The 24,316-nt window shown below is 46.5% G+C and overlaps 1 protein-coding gene across 2 annotated transcripts in view; it reads right to left on the bottom strand.

Moving 5' to 3' along the window:
• DPP6 (dipeptidyl peptidase like 6) overlaps positions 1-24,316 on the bottom strand; it is a 526,646-nt gene that overhangs the window by 417,986 nt on the left and 84,344 nt on the right. Inside the window, exon 1 of one of the 2 annotated variants that reach the window (XM_081038507.1) lies at positions 8,398-8,751. The exons of the other annotated variant lie outside the window; for it this stretch is intronic. Within the exon in view, the coding sequence (XP_080894633.1) occupies positions 8,398-8,634 (237 nt within the window). The 5' untranslated portion in view covers positions 8,635-8,751. Of the gene's footprint in view, positions 1-8,397; positions 8,752-24,316 lie in introns of those variants that run through there. 2 annotated transcript variants of the gene reach the window in all.

The raw sequence follows: 24,316 nt of genomic DNA, 5'->3' as shown, positions 1-24,316 counted from the left end.
ACTGAGTGTCTGGGAGAGAATGCCTGGGGGAACTGGAGACCCGAGATTCTCTCTTGTATTTCTCCACCTTTAATTTCTGCTTCATTCTCCCTGCTCTCCCTTTACACAGCTTCCTGGATTCCTGGTTTTTTCAATGCTGATTCCATTTCAGGTCTTCTTCTGGCCGAGGCCACCTTAAATATATTATGTGCACAATATATAAAATATAATGGATATGTACAAATACATAAACGTCACATAGTATAACAAAGAGCCCATTGCTATATGAGAGCTGCTGTATTAATTCCGGTAATTCTGTCTTTGAAATAAATCTTCCTAAATAGTAAACAAGAGGAGGTGGAAAGGATGCATTGGTCTTCTCAATTCCAAATTGGAGAAGATGCTTATATTCTCTGTTCCTGTTTTTAAAAAAATATAAACAGGTTGAAGTTGACCCAAAATTATCTAAGACATCAAGTGAAATCTGAACACTATAGAAGTTAAAATTAGTTTTGCAATGACTGTGGTACCCTAAAAAATCCTTCAGTTCCTGTTCAATTAAAAATAAAAGTGACTGTGTGTGTGTGTGTGTGTGTGTGTTTCCCCCATTTCCATTAGATACACTGTTAGGATGACGATAACGCACCCAAGCTGTTTATCTGCATACGCAGAGATGACTGAGAGTAGGCTTGCCTTTTATTAAAGATACAGGCCATTTCAGGACCAGGGAACCATGCTCTCAGCAGCCACAGGAGTCTTCCCCACAGCCCTCCGCACTTCCAATCCCTGCCTGGTACTCAGCTTTCACCCCCAAAGCCTCTGCATTGTCACCTGAGGTGTTCTGACTCGGGGAAGCAGGGAGTTCAATGCCTAGAATCCTACCCGCTGGACCTTGCAGGACTTACTGGCTTCCAGTCTTCTTGATATATATGCAATATAAGCATCTTCTCCAATTTGGAATTGACAAGACCAATTTATCCTTTCTACGGCCTCTTGTTTACTGTTTACCAAGATTTATTTTAAAGACAGAATTACTGTAATTAATGCAGCAATGTATATGTGTATATATATATGTATATATATATACACACATACATATTCCTTAATTATGGGCAAAACTAAACATTTCCTGTACTCCAAATGGATCTGTATGCTGCTGGAAATAGAGGGAAACTGAAAGCAATAGATGGAGGAATAGAAGTCAAACCATTGGGGAAACCACGTCTGGCAAAATCAGACACTGCTGTGAGAAAACTGTCTTTTCTCTTTGACAATTAGAGATGTTAATTAGAGATGTCATGTTAGGTTTCATGACGTCCATCGGTTTTCAACTCCGTGATACGAGGAAGTCAATTCCTCCCCTGGACTGTGGCACCGTGGAGTCTATGAGCAGAACCCAGGAGACAACAGAGGGCTGGGGTTCTCGGAGACTCCAAAAACGCAGAAATCTGCCAAATATCATTCACATAATTACTGATCATCGTCCCATGTGTAAAATGAGATGTTATCCAATTTTAAAATGTTCCTTTTCGGATAATTTCACAACGCGTGATCATTCCAAAGATAAACGTTCCCAGAGTCATTAACCAGAAAGCCTGCATATTTCTTGAGTGTACATAAAATCAAACCAATGTTCTTAAAATGGAAGCAAATCATAAAAGGGTGCATAGGTGCTCATGGCCCTAAACACTACATTAGGCAGAATTTCGTTTGGAAAGGATCACTCTCCATATTACTTGGAAAGGCGAGGCTCCACGCCTGAGATCAATGCTGTAGGTTGCGGAGAAGCATTCCACACGCACGTGGTAAATGCGTGCTTATCGTCACAGTAATTAAAAGGAACAGCGTTATATACAATCGGCGTGAACATCTTACTCAGCAACTCCTGCCAGTTGCTTGCAAAAATTAAACTCATTAATCATTCTGACTCAAAAGGAGAAAAAGCTTTGGGTACGAAATTTTAAAAAGCTCTATTTTATGAAGAAACAAAAATATCCAAAACCAACAACTAGAGAAACTCCTGTGTACGTAGTGACGCTACAATATTAATCTCGTGTGGGAAAATAAGTGGATTCCATTGTCAAAAATCTAATATTATGTTATTCTAATGCTTCAGACCTCCTTAAATCTAAGGTAACATATACAAGTAAATTATTAAAAAGCTGCACGAGCAGCAATAAAATGCATGCCATAGAAAGTAGGCTTCCATGCCCACCTGCAAATGCCTTCCTGTGACACAGAGCTCGAATCCACGGGGAAGGCACAATGGTCATGTTTCACAAACAAATTCGGCTTGAAGCAAATACATACGTTTTTGGCTGGCTATAGATAGCAAAGGCTTGTTAACACATTGAAATTTGTTTGCTATAATTCACAGTTGACAATTGACTCATCCAAATGAAAAGAAATTAGGCTTTCCCTTATTAATTTTTCAAGCCAACAGATTAGCTCTTTGCTATGGTTTTCCTTTCTAGCCAAGGCAATTATGGAGACACGAGGGACATGCAGGCACGCTTTAAAAGACTACAAAGTACAGTGCAGAGGCCAGGTGTTTTGTTGCTATATGTGGCTTCCCCTGTCACTCAGCTGGAACTCTCTGTCCACGTCACTACTCTCACTTCCCTTAAAACAGACAACTCCCTAATTATTACTACATTCTCTATGCTAGACAGTCAGCAAAATGTCGTGTAATTTTGTTATAGACAAAACTTCAGAAAATTCTCGAGAGGTATAGAATGATAGTTTAAAAAGTTGAGCGATCATTCGCTTTATGAAAACATTCACAGAGAGATGGTTTTAGGTAGTAAACTCTTGCCCTGTGTTTAAAGTATGTTCTGACGTGCAAAAACTCAACTTTTCAGGAGGATGGCTACTGCATCCAGCAGGACGCTACGATATAGTGTTATAGGTCATTAAACCCACAGGGGACCTCAAGACTGAGCTAGGGGATACTTCATGTTACAAGAAAGAAGCTAAGACGTTGAGAGAAAGTAATGTGTACATGCTTACATATACTGTACACCACGCTCGGAAGTGGAAGAAATAGCAACACCAGTAGCAGGAGAATGGAGGAGATTAGGCAGAAAGTTATTTAGACTAAGCAGATGTAAAGAGAGGAACAATGACAAAGTTAGGTATATACTGCATTTGGATGTCTTGTCACCACCACAGAACTGGTACAGCGTTGAGCTGCCTGACCTGTGCAACAAAAGCTTGGAAGACAGCTCAGGAAGGTGGTCACTGGGCTTCCAATTCTACGAGTCTGTAAAACAGAAAAGCAAAGTACCTTCAGAAGAAATGCTCGGAGATGTACACCACCATAATGATGCTGCTTTCATCGTCTTCTAATACAGAAGCTGCAGAATATACTCAGCTCCCTTTATCTTCATTCCCATTTATCTAATATCTAACTTATCTGAAGAAGGGAGGCAGGAAAGGAAAGAATAGAATAGTGGAGACCCAAACCTTGGAATGTAGGTTCCCCCACACTCCTACAGTAAGGGCAGGAGAAGGACATGATTTACCAAAGAACTCCAAGGCCAAGTTCAAAGAGAGAGGGAGAGAGAGAGGGGAGGGGCAGGGCATGAATTCATGTAGCATCAGGAAAGATACATGACACAAAAGCTTGATGTGAAGGATGATGGCCGTCAAGAGCAAAGGCTATAGGCACAAAGACTAAAGAGGAATCCGAGAGGCCATAGAGCAAGTCATTAAGAGAACATCGATAGCATTTTGTGTGCAGCTTCTGTAGTGAAGACAGTAAGAGTGTAATGTAAGCCTGCCACCAGGCTAAACAAGGAAACAAGAAAAAAAATAAGGAAACAAGGATTATTGATAACAAGTAACCAGGGGTAACTACTTGGTTAAGAAGTTGGACAGGAAAAGAAGACAAGAAAAACAGGACAGTAGCCAGAGCTGGAGGTAGGGACCAATGAAGGTGATCTTTGTTTCTCTTTGCAGGAAAAGAAGAAAGAACTGGTGGAGAAGGAAAGAGTAAGGGGTACCGTGTTCCCCTGAAAATAAAACCTAGCCGGACAATCAGCTCTAATGCATCTTTTGGAGCAAAAATTAATATAAGACCTGGTCTTATTTTACTACTGGGTCTTATATAATATAATATAATATAATATAATATAATATAATATAATATAATATAACATAATATAATATAATAACACTGGGTCTTGTGTTAATATAATATAATATAATATAATATAATATAATATAATATAATATAATATAATAACACTGGGTCTTGTGTTAATTTTTGCTCCAGGAGATACAGTAGAGCTGATTGTCCGGCTTGGTCTTATTTTCGGGGAAACGTGGTAATATTATTAGTAATAGCAACAATATGTTAATATATTCACTGAGCACTTCCCAGGACCCAGCACACAACAGCACCTGTTCTGTAGGTACTTTCTTTACGAGGAGTGGAGGTCGTAACTCTACAAAGCATCCTCAGTGAAAGCTATCCTATACTGTCCCATAGCCAGGCCATAGGTTAGTCCACTAAGCATTTCCAAGTTAGTAATGAAAGGAATGGGATCAAGTATGAAAAGATGACTGGATGCGTTAGCCTTTTTTTTTCATGTTAGGATAATAATGTAGAATTAAATATTTTAAAAACAACATTTAAAACCAGAGCAGAAGAAAAATAATAGGGCACATAAACATATTTGCAGAGTCAAGCTACTTAAAAAATGAAAGTTGATGAATCCCAAGGAGAAATTAACAGGATGCTGACATCATTCCAGTGGGAAAAATCAAGACGGAGAGAAAGATGGACTGGTTGCTGAAAGGGCCATGAACTTGGCCCTGTCCGGCCAGCAGACATCATGAGATCCTGAGTAGTGATTCGTTGGTCAATCCCCGTTTCGACCCATCTGCTGTTTTAAAATCCTGTTGTCATTGCATTTGTATTGTTAGGAAATCACACGTCACCAAAAAATGAAGAATAAAGACACATGTGGATGGGACCTCAACAAGACTATTGTTCTGACCATCACCGAGGCCTCCAAAGTCCTTTAAGAAGTCATAACGATAGTCCTTAAGTCCTTAAGTCCAAAGTCCTTTAAGAAGTCATAACGATACACCTGACACTAACATAATATTGTCTGCCAACTACATTTTAATGAAAAATCGTTTCAAAAGAAATCAAAAGGAAATGCTCAAGCAGGGGTGTGACAAAGTTCAGTATTTTAAAGTTCATCACAGTTAATTCCTGTTGGAAGTGAGTAAATTCTATTAAAAGTCATTTCCATCAACATTTCCTTTAAGAGTCAACTTATTTTTAAACCTACAAAATGAACCTTAAATCAAAATAGGCATTGATTCCTCAGAGGGGTTGCTCACGTAATTGACTTCACATGTAAATAAATCTAAGACGGAGGAGGAAACCCTGACAGAAAAGATGCTGTGGCTGTATTTCTACGTCACAGTTCAACTTCACATCTTAGAACTGACCGCCCCAAAACAGGCTTTTCTGTGGCTCTATATTGGGGGGCGGGGGGGTTCCCGTGCACGTTTAGTGTGTTGCAGGTGGGTGATGCAATTACCGGCTACGCAAACCTCAGATTTATCTCTGCGAGACCTTGTGACTACCTTAAATTTAAGTGTGGGAGGGGGGACTCACCCATTCCCAATCGTATTCAGGCATGCACGTGTGCACAAACACAGAGGTCAAGGACTCATTTTAGTGTCCCCTTTGTGGATGAAAGGCAAGAGGTACAGAGCCCACTGGGTTTTAAAAGTATGCTGCTTATCATCATGTCAGTGCCCAAGGCGGGGCAGCTGTTTCGGTGCCATGGAACAGCTTTCTCTGACTGACAAGCCACAGAAGAGCAGGAAAGCTACGCACTCACCTTAGTTTGGAACTGAGCAGAGAGCACTGCCCGCAATGTCCGGGGCGCGAACACGGAGCCTACTTCAGCACCGCAGACAGCGCCCACCTGAGCCTCTCCCCAAACTGCTTATGTCAGTGTTGCAAACGGTTGAGTCAAGACAGGTAGAATAATGTTCCCACCCAGTTAGTCGTATGTGCTCAGGATTAAATCTGGGTAGCAAAACGGTTACTCAAGATCCTTTAATCTAAACAAGGGCTGGTATCAGAAAAGCAGTTTTTTATAGCTCTGTGTTTAACTAGTACCTCTTATCTTAAGCTGATTACACATGGTGTTCCTGGAGGTAAAGCGATTTGTTTTCTATGCACATCTATCTCTGAGTCAATTTTTAGACCTATTTTTCCAATTTTAATAACTTTTCTGCGAAACGCACATAAAGATTTTAAGAAATTGATGATACCTTTTAGCCCCGTGCCATTAGTTTAATCGCACATTTCAAATATGTGTATATATTTCATAAAGATACTGCATGTACATATGCCATACTTATAATTACATACCACACACAGACACACTTCTAAGTTTTCTGAGAAAAACAACGACGTCAGGACTTAATGAAGTTAAGTTAGAGAAGCTGTTCAGGCCTCGTCAGTAGAAATCATTTGCAAATGTTAAATCCTCAATTTGTTCCTTAGTTCAACTCTTTTGCTCATCTGAGAAACAGTTCTAGACAAATGTCAGCCTGAAAAGAAGGAACTATATACCCCAGGCGAAGATGAAAAAGAAAAAGAAACAAAAAAAGATGGGTGGAGATCATCTGAAACAGAATTCAGAACACCTTGCCTCTCCTTTCCCCTAGCGACACCTAGAGACTGTGAGAAGAAATTGCATCGTTCTCGCCCCAAGCATAACACAATTTGACAGTTTTAAGTTAGATTTAAGGCACAAAAGTGCATCATTTCCATCTGCACTGCAGCTGAATTGTCTTTCCCAAGATTTCCAGTAGTATAATCCTCCAGAATTTTTCACCAACCCCAACGAAACCTTTCCTCAAAGACGTCCAGTTCCTCAAATTAGAAGCCTGAAGAATTCCTGATTTTCCCTTAGGTCCTGACCCACTGAAGTGAGGGACATCTCTCTGATTGCCTCCATGGAACCAGGGGAGACTCCAAAAGAAAATAAGAGAATCTCATGCAAGATCGGATGCAGGGTGTGTGTGTGTGTGTGTGTGTGTGTGTGTGTGTGTGTACGCACGCGCAAATGTAGGTCATCTTTATTACAGTCTCCACTTCCTCCATTCATAAAACAAACCAGAGACGACCAGTAGCAACAACACAACCCCAGTGACTTTTTCAGAATTGCCCAAGTGAAAAGCACTCAAACTCCACCCCCCACTCACCTACCTTGCACTACAAAAGCAACAGCCAATGGTGAAGCAGTGTGATGCAAGGCAGGACATGTTTAACAACCACGACTCCTACTCGGTGCAGGGACCTGCACCTGCCCGGCTATGTCAGGGGCCGCTGAGAGTCCTGTGTGAGGACCAGGGCCCAGGTGGGGATTCCTCAAAGGTGCACGCGCTGGGTCCTACCACCCTGCATGTCTCTAGGGGCAGCACCAGCCAAGCCAGCTCTGCTGCTTGTCTGAGAGCTTGTCTGGGGTTTTTCTCTTTTCCCTGGGAAGAGACGGTCTCAGACACGGCTGTTGCCTCTCTTCGTGGTCGCCCCTGGCCCTCGGAATAGCTGGATGAGGTCAACAGAAATGGTTGAACACATCTACCTATGCAGGCCCCTGCTGCGCTGCCTGAGTCATTGGTTACTAAGGTGATATGCAAATCCCACCTCTGAAACCCAGGCTTCCAGCTCGGAGGAGAGTAGGAAAGGTGCTCGCTGAGAAGTTTTCAGCTAACACAGTCTAAGGTAGAGTTGCCAGTCCAAGGCTGGCTGTGATGAACAGGCAGGGCCTGAAGCCCAGCAGCGGAAATCGTGCTGGGCCCTGGGACAGGTGGTTGGGCCTCGGGGGCTGGTGCTTCTAGTTTGTTGTTAATCACCGTCTCCACCACCACCACCACCACCACCGAGGCCGCCACCAGCAGTGGCGGGGAGGGCCGAGTGCCTTGGAGAAGTGAGAAGCAGACAGCGTGGTCAGGGCAGCTGGGGGGGCGCACACAATGGATAGAACCCAGTGACAGGTGGAAGGGAGAGGAAAAGAGCCGGGGGCATTATCTTCCCAGAGTCTTAAAACAGGAAAAGAAAGAAAAATCAACTTGTAAGTACAACCAGACCGAAGTCTCTGCCCAGGACCCGCCGCCCCATGCGGGGACCGGCACACGTCCCCACGTCCTGTGACCCCCAGCGCGTCCCACATTCCCGCAGCTCAGCGCCACGGACGCGGCTCTGCAGCCACCAGCTCCAGGAGCGAGGTGACCGCGTCGCCGTGAAGGGGGTGCCTGGGGGCGCTCCCGGGGGCGGTGGGGGAGGGAGGCGGGGGCCCCAACGCCCCCAGGGGCCGGCGGACACTCCCCCCGCGCGCGGCCCCCAGCCCGTCCGCCTCCCACCCACCAAGAGGGGCTTACGTCCTCGTCGTCACAGTCGCTCCGCGCCTGGTACTGGAACCGGGGCCGGCCACCCGCGCCGCTGCCGCTGCCTCGCGCCCGGGGCGCCGCCGCGCCCGCGTGGGCTCCGAGGGGCTTGGGCCCCGCGCCGTCGTCCTCGGGCCCCTGGCCGCCCAGGAGGCGGCTCGCCTCGGGCGGCGCCGGGAAGGAGCGCGAGGTGTTAATCTTGCCGGTGAGCCTCCGGTACAGCGCAGCCATGGGGCCCGCGCTCCGGCCGCCGGTCCGCGGGGCGCCCTCCGTCTCGGTGCCCGCTGCCCGCCCGGGAAAGGGGGGACGAGGGGACGGCGGGCGCGGGGCCAGGGCAGCGCCGCTCCTCCGCCCCACGCCCCACGCCCCGCGCGCGCCCCCCCACGCCCGGCGCGGCCTCGCTGCCCCCTCCCTGGCGGACGCGCCGGGGCCGGGGGCGTGTTCTCCGCCGCGTCCCCTGCCTGTTGTTCTCAACTCCTCGCCCGGGCCACCGCGGGCCCAAAGGGACGCAGGAACACCCAGAAGGGCCGAAAGGGAGGGAGGCGCCCAGGCCCCCGCGGCAGCGCCACCCAGAGGGCCGCGAGCTGCTCGGAGATCGCCACGCGCCCCGCCCGGCCCCACGCGGCTCCGCCTCCCCACGCGGCCCGCCACCCGCCGGGTAATGGCGCCTGGGTGGCCAGGGGCTGGCGGCGAGGAGGGGCGGGCAGGGGGGGGGCGAGGAGGGGCGGGCAGGGGGGGGCGCGGAGGGGCGGGCAGGGGGGGGCGAGGAGGGGCGGGCAGGGGGGGCTCGCAGGTTGTGGGGACCGGCTGGGAGCGAGGGCAAGGACTGGGTATGCGCTGGGCGCTCTCGGCTCTGCGGCCGCCACCGGAGGTCGCGCGGGGGACAAAGGTGAGGAGTGGGGGCTCGGGGACAGCACCCAGGGCGCCCCCTCTGCGCTGCGCTCCGTCCACGCGATGGCACCCCTAGCCGCTGCAGCCTGGGCTCCCACCGGTGCCCCCCCCACCCCAGCTTTTCTCTCTAACTTGAAAATCACAACAGCCAGGACCCCTGGGGGCGGACATGGGGGCGCGGAGAGTAAACACAGGGCTGGCAGGGAAGGAGCTCTGGGCAAACCGCTCTCCGAGGCGCCCTCTTTCCTTTTCAAACCCAGCTCTTCTCCGAAAACAGATCCAGTTCCCTCCACCCAGCCTCAAAGGGAAGGCGAGGTGGGGCGGGGGTCGGCGGTGGGGAGGCCGCTGGGGCCTCAGAGCCACTCAGGCCAGCGCCCCCCCCCCGCACCTCCCCTATTGGTGTAGATGGCCAACTCCATTTTCGTTTTCAATAAACGCAGGCAGAGGCTGAGACACTTGGGATGCGGACAACTTTTCTAAAGCTCGCTCCTCGCCCCGCACCCAACTCCCGCGCCTGCCCCTCCGGGGGTTAGTGGGGGGCGCAGGAAGGACGCGGAACGGCGCTGGGGTCGGGTGCGCGCTGCTGCTGCTGCTGCTGCTGCTGCATTACAACGTCTCCAGCGCCCCGGTGTGGACAGACGGGAACCGGGGCTCGGGGCTCGGCTCCCGCTCACGCCTCCCGCCCGTTCCCAGCGCGGATTCCTCCCGCCTGGTCTCCGGGCCCCTCTCCCACCTTCTGGAACCCGCGCTGTCATCCTTCTAGAGGCTCTGGGCAGTACTGGTTCCCGTCTACCTGTCCCCCAGCCCCCCGCCCCTTGCAGTTGCGATGATCTGTGCCATCTTGAGTGCCATCAGGGTCTAGGACCCCAAACTCCAGAGGGAGGGGACAGGTGGGATTCTGCACCTGCTCAGATCCTCCGCTGCTCCTTCCACACCCCGCCTTCACCTTCCAGGACTCCACAGTGCTCCCTGCTCCACTGAGGTTCCACCAGGACTTCTATTCAGGCGAGGCCACCACTCAGCAGGCCATGGTCGCCAGCCTTTGTTGGGTCTGAGTCCAAGGCCATCTCCTGGCACCACTGCCCAACACCAGAAACCCCAGACAGACCCTGCCTAGTCCTGAACTTGTCCCCTCCCTCTGTCTCCTTTCCCCAGAGGGAGAGCTGGATGCTCATGGTTAGATCTCCTGGGAAAGGACAACTTCCAGGCCCTTCCACACTCTCCCTAAGCTTGGAGCCCGAGGGGCAGTTTTCGGTTGTAATCAAAATTCATACACACCCAGCCTCTGTTTAATCCTGTGTGTTTTTCCCATCACTGTGTAGGAAGTGCAATCCTTAAGGTAGTTTAAAAACACGTTTCTTTACAGCAACTACAAAAACAAGGAAAGCCAGTGTCCCCATAGGAAGAGGCTCTGCCAGGCTGACGCCCCCTACACAGGCAGAGGTGCCACTACAGGCCTGGGGGGCGGAGAGAGCTTCCCGGCCCCACGTTACTTTGGAAGACAGAAGCAACAATTGTAAGAGCCACAAAGCGATAAACTTTAAAAGTCATCACATTTAGATAAATAGAAAACCTTGCTCTCATCCCCCACCCCAGCTGGGCTGCCTTTCCCTAAGAGGGAGTTGAAAGGAAAGCTCCTGCTGCTAGCCGTGGGGCCAGATCCTGACAGTTCACTAAATATAGATGCCGTTAGAGTCTAACTTATGTAATACATATATATACGTATATAGAGGAAATATGCATGCATGTGTTACAGCAACTGTAAGAAGCATATACATATTTCTGTACTAACATTTTATACAAAACAGTATTTCTATGGAAATAGTTATATAGCAGACACGATTATTTATAAACCTATGGATATTGACGATAATAGATTGAACATGAGATAAAGAAAATACGCGTGTCCCTCACTTTCAAAAGTATGTTTTCAGGAGAGCTTGTAGATATTCAAATTGCCATTTGGTCCAAGTTAAAAATCCTAATTAAAATATTCAGACAATAGGATAAGCGATTTCCCTTTAAAATTATTTTAAAAATTTAAAAAATATACTATAAAATTCATAAACAATAGGGGGAAGAACTGAGGTACAAATTTGTGTTGAGAGAAGCAAATCTGAAAATTAAACAAGAGAAATGGGGATTCAGGACAAGTACGACCCCTCTGAGGCAAGTGTGAAGGGAGAAATCACACGATGACACATTGCAGGGAGGGGTTCCCAGGTGCAGTCTAGACTGAGGGCCCAGTAGGTAACTTAAAAAGAATTTGGCTACGTTCTTCAGCCTTGCACATGGAAGACAATTCATTTCAAAGGACGTTTTAGACTTGCTGTGCAAGCCTGTGCACGTGTCTTTCCAGCATGTGTGCATGCGCATGTCCAAATCTGCCCTACACGCCGATACGTGAATTGCAGGCTATCCCTTTAGATATACTGTCAGGACTCTGAAGTCCCAAATGCAAAAGAGTACACTGGTGAATACTGTAGGGTACGTGAACTAATGCAATACAGAGACGTACAAATGGTGGCACCTAACGTATACGATACATAATTAATTTACTGTTTGCCTTCAATAACTTTTCAGAACCCCAAACCCCACATAAGGAAAAAGATATTTGGAAGAGCAGCAAAACATTGCAGTGGGCATTTAAATATAGCTGCAGCATTTCAAAAGGGAACATGTCATCAAGAACTGTCCCCTCTCAACCAACCTATCATTGAACATCCCCCAATAGGCTGTATTGAAGTAGATTTCCATTCCTGCTTATTGGGCAAGTATGGGAAGGTGTGTTTAAAAATATATTCTGTACATTGTTTCATACCAAGATTTTAATTCCTCAATACTAAAAACTATGCCCACTGACCTTTTTCCCTACCTAGTTTCCTAGGATTATGTCTTCCTTGTTATTAAATAAAGGCACGAGTGTGTTTATTTTCCCTGGAACCAAATGACAAAACAAATATGTTAACTCACTGGATTTGGGCAGATGCGGCAAAATATGGTGGGTAGTCTTTTATTTTTTTTATTTTTTAATGACAGTAAAGGCAACTTTTGGGTCTCCATGCAAGCTAAGCATTATAAAAATACCAAAAGCAACCCTGAGTTCAGCAGCCTAAGCATGATTTTTATTAGCTAAGAGGTTTTCTTATTGCTAGGAGAGAATTATATCCCATCGTTTACTTCTCCTTTCTCTGTGAGAAGGAGGAGGGCAGAACCCTATTTAAGACTTTTAGTCTTTTCCAAACACTGATACTGGAGAAGTGAAATGGCCAACGCAGCATACTCTGAAGGAAGAACTTCCTAAAACACTGGACATCAGTATCTTTCTGATATTAGCACCTGAACTCACATAAATCAGGAGAAATAAAGCAATAATTGGGTAGCTTGAGAAAATAGTGCTAAATACATAAAAAGGATATTCTCGAGTCTCTCCACCTCCCTCTCCCTCTCCCTCTGTCTTTCTTTCTTTAAAAAATGGTTTTTGCAAGATGACTACCAATTAGGCACTGGGTAATATTACTTCTTTACAAACTTTACAAACAGGTAATGTCCAGCACAAGAGAAAAAGAATGGCTGTCCCAGGCTTTTAAAAACCACAACATTCAAGAATGAAGGAAGTTCATTTTCAGCTTTCCAAATTGGTACTGAAAGATTCATATGTTTTAAAGAAAAACATTTATTTCAACCCAACGAAAAAGGCTTACTGTAAAATTAATGAAGTTCAATTTTAATCTGCCAAGAGCACTTTTCTCTGCATTTTAGGACTGCCATCGTGCAGCCGCCTGGTATGTACACACAGTTGAAAACAGAAGTACAACTAACCACCCTAGCAGCCCGCACACAGCCGCACATGCTTAATCAACAGGAGTGGCAGGGCTAACGGCCAAGGAAGTGAAACAGCCATCCATTCAACTGACAGGCTCATGTCCCCCTAGTGAGAACGTGTGAGGACCTACCCTTCCTTTCTTTGCAGATTCTCCCTCTCACTTGCCACCTCCCCCCTCAGAGGCTGGACCATAACCCACTTCCTCTTTCCTCCCACCTTTTATCTTCCTTTCTTCCCTTTCTCTTTCTTGTCACTCATTCCAGTCTTTGCTCTTGCTCAATCAGTAGTAGGCTATCTATTTTGTTTCTCTAAAAATTCCTTGCCGTTCTCCGAATACTTACAAAACCTTGCTCTTTACGACCAACGTTGTCTCAGAAATGATCCAAATAATCACTTTACCTCCTAGAGAATGCACCAACTTCTGTCTTTTCACATTTTCTAAAGGTTGACGATAGTTGCCACGATGTTTGCCAAGAGCTCTTAAGATTTTTAGAGCATGAGATAAAGAAGAGAGGCTGTTGTCACTGTGTGTCCCCAGTGATTATTTGAGTGTCACCAAGCCATTACCTGAAATGTCTCAATTTCTGTATCAGGCATATTCTCTCTGAAGGGGAGTGACTCTGCGCTGCCCTTAGGGCTCTGTGCCCTTTCCAAACTTGCGCTTATCTGAGTCCGGTGAATTAAGTTAAATCTGCTTCCCTTTGAAGCTAAAGTGACGCTGATGAGCCTCTGCAATTCAGAGCTCCAATTTTCCAAGCAACAGAGGCGATGGTTGTTTTCTGGAGGAAGAGAAAGCTTTTATCTCGTGACCCATGGCAAGCGTGTGGAAAGACCAAAGCCGAGTCTGCCACAGAACTAAATGGGGGACTCAGGGCTCAGACCCTCACGTGGGACTTTTGTTTTTGCATCATGTCACTCAAAGGGATTCTCAGGGTTTTTCTTGAAAGCAGCAATGGACTAGAAAAGGATAGCTAGAGACAAGGTCATTCAAACGCAGGGTCTTCTTTAGATCCTAGAGAACAGGACTACTGTTCATGTCATGCCATGCAAATTACCCTCACTCGCACAGCAATAGAAATAGTCCCAGGAAATTTAAAATGTGACTCCACTAAACAGGACGCCAGTTGTGAAGAACAGGAGGGGGTATGGCGGCAGGCAGGACGGAAATTTAGGGAGGCTGAGTGTGGGGCTGATTTAACGCACCCTAGGAAGATGGCGCTGGTCTGCCAGAAATAGCAAAAGGAAGTGATGCCAGCCCCGTGAACTGGCCTGCAGCTCCACGCATGCATATGTCAGTGTGTCATTGCATCTGGCTGGGTGACACAGAGGGAAGAGGAAAGAGGGCCTCCTCTAAGTGGTGAAGAGAGACAGTAAGACGCCTTCGAGTCAGGACCAGAAGCCATCTCTGAGGCAGGTCAAGGGCAGGAGAAGGGCCTCCTGCTTCCTGGACATTTCAGTCCTGCAGGAGTGTGGATCTTGGACTAAATATGTGTGGTGTGAGCTGTCAACTTTCGGATGCTTTGTTATAAAGTGTGCTTGCATTGCTAGCTCCCTAAAACAAAACCCACACTCACATATGAGCAGCGGGATGGCTAAGGTGAGTGCTGATTGTAAGCATCCAGGAAATGCCTGAGCAGCTACTATGAGCCAGTCACCGTGCTACGTTCTGGGGAAGAAATGAGGAACCCAAATGAACCCAGTCTTTGCTTTCAAACAGATCACAGCCAACACTGCCTGAGGACGCTGTCAATTCCACAGGCAGATCGATAAAGCCTTTCTTTTTGTGAACAGATGTAGTTTTCTCAATTTCTTATTCATTTTGCTATGTTTACAGCTCTGCTAGTTTTATTAGGAAAAGGCTGTTAGAAACCACTAGATCCCAAACACGCCCACAATTCCCCACTGAATACTGCAGGGGAGCAGCATTTTTATCCAGTAACGCAGTGGCCCTGAAAGAGTGGCCTCTGGGCCAGACCTGTAAGGATCACCCACGAATTTGTTAGAAATGAAAATCGGGGGCTCATCCCAAACCTGCTGAATCAGAACTCAAGGCAGCGGCTGGCAATCTGCATTTTAATAAGTGACGGTGACTCAAGCTTGAGAAACACTGCATTAGAATAATGCAAAATAACGCTTTTCTACATGGCATCCAGGTGACCTAGAAGGTTCCTACCACATGGGCTTATTTTCGGGGCTTACCAATTTCAAGGACATAGCAGGGTTTCTCCAGATGGCAGGAGTTTTTCGAGAATGTGCAAAGGCCCATCTCCCTCATTTAAACAGAAGTTATCTCAGCAGTTGATTCAAAGCCCTAGTAGAATGGAGTGCAGTTGGTCTTTGCAGGACATTTTCAGAAGGCTGTTTTGCCCTTGAATTGAGATGTTTAAGGCTCATCTCACGAAGAAGAAGACAGTGGCCAAAAGGGAAATTGAAATAGGGTCCGCTTGGGACTCCCACAAAAGCGGCCTCACCTCTCCCTACCCTCCAGCTTGACAACTGATCAAACCCCTCCCTGCGGTGAGCTTGGAATGTCCCCTGTCCCAGTTCCTGAGCTTAGGATGTACCCTGTCCCAGTTCCCTGCTTTAGATAATGACCCTGAAACTTATGTTTACCAGTCACAATGCTCCCGCTCCCCCACCCCCCCACCCCTGCGCTTGCTGATTACAATCTTCGGTGCCTAGCATTCTTTCCAGGTTACTGTCATCGCTGCACCTGGGTTGGTGACCACATTTGAGAGCCACACCTCCAGAGGGGAGGCTCCATGCAGACCCCCGGAACCATCAGGTAGCCTCTGGAGGAATGCCCAGATTTTTCCTTAAATATCCCAGGCTGGTCTGAGAATGTTACGGCAGTTTTTGGAGGTTTTAACCCTCTGCCTTCTCAGACCACCAGTGCTCGGACAATAAATGCTCATTCTGTGACCCAGCTCCCTGTCAGTCTATTGGCTGAGCAGCGAAGGCAGCATGAGCCCCGAATCCTTTGGCCTCGGGTTTCAAAATGACAAAGCAGACTCCAAAGACACTGTCAAAGCTAAAATACCATGCCTACTGGGGTAGATCTCAGAGGGACTTTGGTTTTGTACATTAGCAGAAAGCCTCTCCCATTTTGCCAGAATATATGCAATTGGGCAGATCAGCTCTGCAGAATTGCAAGAAGACAAAAAGCCTTACTTTCAAAAACTGATTTCATTAAAAAGTCCTCCATGCCTCTCATTTAGACTCATTGCTCTTTTTTTAACGCAATAAAAAAAACCTTGTAGTGAATTAAAAATCGATGAAGTTAATAAACATATTTAAGTTGAAAACTGACTTTTATGAACTTAATTTTCCTGAATCTATTCCTTTACAGCACCTTAAAATGTTCATTACACAATCCACTTCGTTATTTTTTCCTCCGTCTCTTAATATTCCCTCCAAACGTCCATAGGACATACCTACAAATTAAAAAATGGGTTGATGTCACTTTAGGTGGCTCAACAGTTCTTGAATTTTAACACGCTCTCCGGATCACGTCCTCATGTTTACCATTTATGGGTAACTATCCATATACACACAACAGATCCCAAATGTGAAGCCTGGGACTCAACCCTGGGACAGAAAAGAAATGTCAAGCTCTGGATCTTCACATTGTCTCGAGCACACACAAGAGATATCTGTGCAAAACGCTGATTCGTGCTTACGCCGACGTGTCCGACACGAGAAGCAGTGAGTGGGTTCTCATTCATGCAATCATTACATTAGGAGCAATAAAACTGAAATGAGGGCACGCATGTGCTGCATGGGGGGCATTCACTTCACCGTGCACGGTAACCTGTCAACTCCAGTCTGCCCATTTCTGAACATTTTCCTTCCCATAAAGGGGAAGTTCAGGTTTGTCCATACGACTAATTGCATTTCAAATCACTGGAACTGGCACTCAAAAAAGGAAGTCCCCTAACAATTACTTATATTTCTATTTTGCTTGACAGGTAAACAGAAATTGCCTGCTGGTGAAATAAATCCATTAGTGCAATCAGCCTGCAATTTGGACAGTTTTTTCCTTACGCACAGCAAAAACAAAATTGACTCTCGGCTACAGTAGGATGACGTGGGTCCCATCTGTTGTGTGGGGTGTACTTTGAGTCTGAGATGGATCCCTGTGACCTCAGCCCTCTGTATTGCACCCATAATCACCACCATTTTATTTCTGTGTAACCCAACAATACCTAAATTGCACCATTTATACAGAACCTGTTCGATCTTCACGAAAACCGATGGGTAGATGAATGCTTTCAAAGGACTGTGAAGGGTTGCTAGCCATTTTGTGACAAGAGGAAAAGCACCAGATGGCTATATTCCTGTCTGTCTTTCAGGATTCCTGTAGTTCTCTCTCTCAGAGCTCTGACATCACGCAGTCTCAAGTCCAATGCCAAATGAGATGTAAATGGCTGATTGTGATCTAAATAAATCCTGTTTCCAAGTCGAAATACCCAAATCCATCAGATGCTTATCTTTCTTGAGCACTTATTTGCTCAAAGAAAAATAATGTAACACTATCCAATCTAATATCCTATGAGATAGGCTACAGAATTCATGAGTATGCCAAAATAAAATATAAGGCTTCAGATCCAGCTGGGGTTGGCAGATGGCTAGAGAAGAATCACCTTTGATTTGAAATGCATGTGGTCCCGTTACGGTGAAGACCCCATTCCGTAGTCAACTGAGCTAGTTCCAATAAAGTTAAGCAGGTTTGAATCCACTCTGTGTCTACCTTTCCACTTACGATAAAGTTAGCTATTTGAAAATGCAAAAAAAGAAAAAAGAAAAAAGGTGGGGGCACTTTAATGGAAAACTTGGACTAGGTGCTAGTCTACCATTTTATCCCCTGATTACATCTGCATTTTATTCCATCTTCCCATCAAAAACTGTGAACTGCAGGCCCGGAACTTAACAGACAGCAGCTGATTCCTTGGGAAGGCTGCCTGCTTGGGCCTTATCCACATGATGAAAAACACCCTCTGGGAATGACAGCTTTTCTCCCGCACAGAGCACCCCAATGGTTAGGCCACACCCGGCCCTCCGTGACCATTTCCGATGACAGTGGAGTGACGGTAACCTCCTGAACGAGCTAGCACAGCGATAGGAAGAAAAACACAGCAAGTGATCTAGAGATTCTTCCTTCTCCCATTGATGTCACTGATGTTTGAGGGGAAGAAATCATCCCTCAGATGACCACAATTCTAGGTGTTTCAAGTCTCACCTGGGGAGGAGGTTGGTGGTTGCTGACACATTGACGAGCCCTTACCTACTCCCAGCTTCTGTGACTTTATCTTCTTACCATTTCCCTTTATGGTGTTATCAGCTCGAACGGCTCAAGGCACCTGGGAGGATTTCTACAGAGCTATCTCCTCATTGTTCATTGACTTAAAAAACCACCTTAGACTTGTACAGCCCTGCACCCTGGGAAAGGGCCGAACATTATTGAGTTGGTGCTTTGAAGAAAGCCAAAGCATGGTTTTGTTTTCCATAGAAAATTATGGGAAATCTTTCTGTACGCTCTTCCTTCCTCTCACACTTCACTCTCAGTGATGACCACTGCTGATGTCACCGACCTTTTCTAGTCCAAATCTACCTCCTCCCCCTCTCACTTTTTGCTGACCAATACAGGACTTGTATCCTCAGTTCAGGGCATCCACGTGGCTGAAGACGTACAAAGTTTTCTGGGTGGTCATTGGAAAGACTTTTTTCCTTCCTGATAACAGAGAGGGGTAAGAGAAGGGACCCTCCTCTCCCCTGCCCCCTGCCAGCTCTGTCCTCTGAGTTTTCTGTCTCTAAACACAGTTGTATGAAGATTGGAAGGCTCAGAGCGGCTGCACCTCTTTGTAGCCATGAGAAGAAAGGACCATCCTGGCAAGGACAGAAGCCCAGGGCCCCAACTAACAGCAGGGAGCTGAAGTAAAATCAGAAGCCCCCCACCCCACACAGACACCCCTCTGTTATAGCCCCTTTCCATCAGGAATTGATACGTCCCCAAAAGTGTAATTAACAGACACAGTGTGCCCTGCAGCTCCCCCCCAGATGGGCTCTTTGCACAAGAAGAATGCACGTGCACCAGTTTTCTCATGGGTAACGCGGGGGGGGGGAGTGTCTTCTGAGAAGCTGCTCCCATCAGCCTCACCCACAGCACAGAGATTGTTATTGTGGAGGGACCAAGCTTCTCATATACACCTGCCCTTCAGGAAAATCATGGCTGCCTCTAGCTAACAATCCACAGAACACATCATTCAGCTTTTCCACTATAGTCTATGATTCTGAGGGGAAATGCCACTGTATTTGGAGTCTTTATTGACTTTTACACATTCCTCCAACTACTTCATTTGGAGGAAAATGGATCTCAGCTCCCCAAGAACTGTCATGTATGTGAAGTGAAGAAAGATGTTCAGTGAGATAGTCTCTATCCAGGGATTTAACGCCACAGAGAAAGAGTGTGGGTCCAGAGCAGGAGCGGCCAGGGAGGAGAGAATTGCTGCTTTACCAATTAAAAAAAAACAACAAAAAGAAAACCTCTTATGTTCATCGGTACTTTTGACTCAAAGTGCTTTCAAATAAGCCACCTCCTGGCCCTAAACAGCTCCTAAGAAGCACACGTTGAGTTGGCGTCAGATAAGCCAGTTTGGAGTCCCTTCTCCCAGTGCTGCTGTGAGCAGGTGACAGGACTGAAAGCCCTGAGTCCCCAGGGGTGGCACGGCTGTGCCACAGGCAAGCCAAGCCTAAGTCCAGGCACCAGGAAGCAAGGGAAGAATTCAAGACACAAGTAAAGATACCCAGGTCTGATGAACACGCAGAACTCGGCGTTCAGAATACCTGGGAAGAAGCTTATGTTCAGTACATGTTTTTATTATGTCACAAAAGAAAACGTCATTTTGGACTCGCACGTGGGAGGGGCAAGGCCTCTGAGTCTTAACCCAGCCCCCAGAGGTGGCGCCCCCCAAAAGTTGGATGAATGTGAATTTCACGTCATTGCCAGCCTTGTTTAGCAAAGGGCCAGGGCCAGCAATGTTTCAGACGATTTCTCCAGGACTGGGAGAAAAGCAAGAGAAACAAGCTCGTAGAGTGTGTTCCCTTCATCCCGCAGCCTGTTTTGATTGTCTGGACCCTGTGTGTTGTTGTTCGTTCCCTGCCTTGATCCGGGAGAAGGAAACAGGAGGAAGCAGACAAACACATTCCTCACAGGCTCCCTGATTGGCTCTGTCCCTAGCGCTTCTCTACCCGGGTCCACACCCACAGCACCTGTGGCGGCATCCCCATCATTTCAAACAACCTGGCAAATTCCCGGACAGCTTTCTATTTTGACCATGCTGTGATGAACTCCATCAACTGCAAACATAAAAGCAACAGACAAACGACAGCGAAGGCAAAGCCAAACATACAGCCGGAGTAGAGCAGAGGAGGCAGAGCAGCTCAGAGCCTGACATGGCCGCTTGAGGGTGCTAGGGTGCTCAGAAATGCGGGCTGGCTCGGCCCTGGCTGGCTAGGGGCGGCCCTCGTTCTGACCACACCACTTCTGCATTCAAGGGATCACACGGGAAATGAGGCAGCCTTTTAAAGACGTTTGTTTCCAATGAAAAAGAACACTGCTGCTCCATAAATGTTTTAAATGCTCTCAGAAATATTAAAGTCAAGTCAGTAAGTGAACCATAACTGTCTTTCCATTTATTGAAGATTCGGATATTCCTGGCGGTGGGGGGGTGGGGGGTGGGGAAGGGGAACGATAACGAGCTAACTTCCCATTCGTCGGACCTGTCACATAGATGGGTGCGTGTGCCAAGAATTCCATGGTTCAGAAGGGATCCTGGATCGCCTTTGGCCTTTTTGTCCACTGGGCCCTCAGCGGATGGGATAGTGGACTTTCAGGCATTGATGAGGGGGGAGCAGGAAGGGAGCCATGGGGAGGGAAGTGATGGATGGATTGTAAACAAGCTGCATTGGGCCTGGGTTGGCTTATTCCACCTACCACTTTCTTCTTCTCCCCTCCTCTTGCTCCTCCACTCCCTCTTTCTCCTCCTTCTCCTCCTTCTTCCAGGATAAAAAGCATCCAGAGACTAGAGGTTATGCTATGTTAGCTGACACCCTTTCCGAGGAAACAGCCAATACATTGAAGACCTTGGGCAGCAGCCTTCTGATGGCCAGGTCTGCACACATCTTGGGGAACATGAGTTTTACGCAATTTGAAGAGCTATTCATTAATTTGGAAAAATCAGCGTTACAATTTATTTTCAGTCACATTTTAAAACGTGTATGTTTATATAAACGGGCAATGGATCTGGGAAGTGAGGGCATCAGTAGGTCCACTGGACACCTCCAAATGAGCTCTGAATTTATTTGTAACCTTTTGATCTATACTCTTAGATGAATAATCTTAGATTCAATTGGGAGGGGTGCTTTATTATCATATGTGTTACATAGATCATCATATTTAAGAATCGTACAAGCCCCAAGGTACAGGTATCAGAGTTCAGGTTTGTCTGAGTGCTACATTACAAGAGAACATCCCCACCTGTTTTCTCCACACTTATTGCTGTCATTTTGATGTCACGCACTTAAAGCACATCCCAGGAGGTTCTGAAATTGAATTTCCTGGTGGCACAATCATAACCCTACTTCAAAGCCCAGATCAAAAGCCACTCCCTCCGAGAAGCCTTCCATGATTTTTCTGAAGTTAGTACAAGTCTTGCTGAGCTCTTGTAACATCTGTAAGTACCTGCTTCACAAAACATGCCAGTCTCTACCTGTGCTATTCGTTCATGGATTCATGCAGCACACATTAGGGCTCATTCTCCATGGCTGGTCACATCTTATCTCCCCATTCTAAGTTCCTTTATAAGAAGACATATGTCTGATTCAAGTTCATACCAGGAACTCTCTGGTGTACAGAGGAGGTGTTCCAACTAGCAGGACGTTCATGTCAGCCACACTTATCTATAGTCAGTCTTCACAGAGGAGGTCTTCTGGAACATACCACCTGAGAGTTTGGAGGCACTGTGGTTGGTGGCTGCCGAAACACCAGCAACAGGGAGAGGATTTATTACCCTTGATAGAGTCTTTCAGAAACTATGGGCTGTAACCCATTTGGAGGTCATGTTACCTATGAAATCAATGTGTGACTTTAAAGAAACTTTGGAAAAATCGTCCACCCTGTGTGTGTCTTCCTCCTGCAGGCACCTTGGACTCCTCCCAGACAGACCGGCTGTCCTGATGGAAGGTCTCCTCCCCCAGAGGACAAACTCCCTGAGAGGAGGGACTGCCGCCATCCTCTTCACTGGTCAGAACCACCACCTGTCACAGTTTCTGTAATACTGGAGGTGAGCGATAATCTGCTGGTATCGAGTGCTACCTACCATCGGCTGTTCCCTTATTTTTTCCTCTACTAAGTCATTTTTAAAGAGTAAGTGTTGTTTTTCATTACAGCACCAGTGATTCTTTAAAAACAACTCTGTACAACTTTGCTTAGAGGGCTACCTGTGAACCTCAGAAAAATATGTGTGACTCCGGGCAGAGCCTTTGAACTAGCTGCCATGTGGTCCTGGGAGACCTACACTTGCTTTCAAATGCTGGTTTGGTCCCAGTGAACCCTGAGAACACTAGCAGGGCAAATGGATTCAAGAATATAAACAAACTGAAACCGTTCCTCCAAGGTACCTGCCACGGTTGAAGCTAGTCACAGCCAATTACCTCTCTCCTTTCTGATTGTTGGGAGGGCTGCCTTCCTACCAAGCCCAACACCGCTCGTGGACAACTTGCTCACTGATTTGGCAGTTACCATGGTTTTCCACGGAGCCCAGGGATTTCCACATGTCCGAATCAAGACTCGCAGGTCTAAATCCACCTTGAACTGGGAGGAGGAAGAAAGACGCAACAAAACGATGTCACAGGTTTGAACAGAATTCTAAAATAAATTGCTTCTTGATTTCCTTTTGCCTGGAGGTATAATTTCTACTGAGTTCGCTGATGACCAGGTACCCTCACCAAAGATGAGCCCACTGGGTCTGTAGATTCTAAGAAACATCACCCGCTCATTGGAACACATGGCGTGGTGAAGTGGTGAGACATTAATAATGCAGTGGGTGACACTTCTGTCACCACACCCTCTCACGACACACGCTCGGTCTCCCGTGGATACTGAAGTATAACGAGTGACTACTGAAGTGGCAGTTCTGTTCACAAACCTTATTTCCTAGTGGAACAATGTCTCCTTGCTCGGGTAGAACATTGGCAATAAAGGAAAGTCATTTGCGGGTCCTTTCTAGTCCTATGTGCCAAAGATGGGTAAACCGATGCCCAGGGGATGATCACCTCCTGAGCTGGGGCTCTTCCTATGTCCCACCTGCTCGTGACTAGTGGAACCCCACAACTGGGTGACTTCATAAATGACAGAAGAAAAACCCTAACTCAGGGCTGCGAAATCCCCATACACAAGACATGTGAAGCTCCGTTCTTTCAGGTTTCTCACTGGAGAAAGGAGAGAGAACTCCTACTTCAAAGGATTGTTTAAAAGATTCAATAAACTTACATATGATGTTCATATTCACGCATGCATACCACACTCTTCATCAACCTCTGTGGTGTCACACCATTACTGCCCTTTCACTGAGTGATTCAGCCCATGGGTTCACATTTATGAGGGAGTCTATTCATGTTTAAAAACATAGCTAATAAGTCTATTGTACTGAAGATGTTAAAAGGGCAAGTGGTGGCATAATGATGTATTGAAAAAAGCTTTGTGGATATCTTTGGCTGAGACAAGATTTAAAAAGCACTCGTTCTGTGCTTCTGCTGTAATTTTGAGCTTCAGAATGCTTTTACACCTTCCATATACTCTTTCTAGTTGTGTTTAAACTGATAAATGCCTCCATGGATAAAAGCATAGTGATAGTACAGTTGACTCTTGAACAATGGGGGGGATTAGGGGTGCTGACCCCCCGCATAGTCAAAAATCCATGTATAACTTCTGACTCCCCCAAAACTTACCTACTAACAGCCTACTGTTGACCAGAACCTTACCAATAACATAAACGGTCGATTGACACATATCTTGTGTTATATGTATTATATGCTGTATTCTTACAATGAAGTAAGATGGGAAATATGTTTTTAAGAAAATCATAGAAAAAAATAAAATACATTTACAGTATTCATTGAAAGAAATCCACGTATACG

This window comes from Rhinolophus hipposideros, assembly GCF_964194185.1.
Source record: "Rhinolophus hipposideros genome assembly, chromosome: 25".
In the NCBI taxonomy this organism is placed as follows: domain Eukaryota; kingdom Metazoa; phylum Chordata; class Mammalia; order Chiroptera; family Rhinolophidae; genus Rhinolophus; species Rhinolophus hipposideros.
The sequence above is the reverse complement of the archived record's forward strand: the minus strand, read 5'-3'. Positions and strand labels throughout refer to the sequence as shown.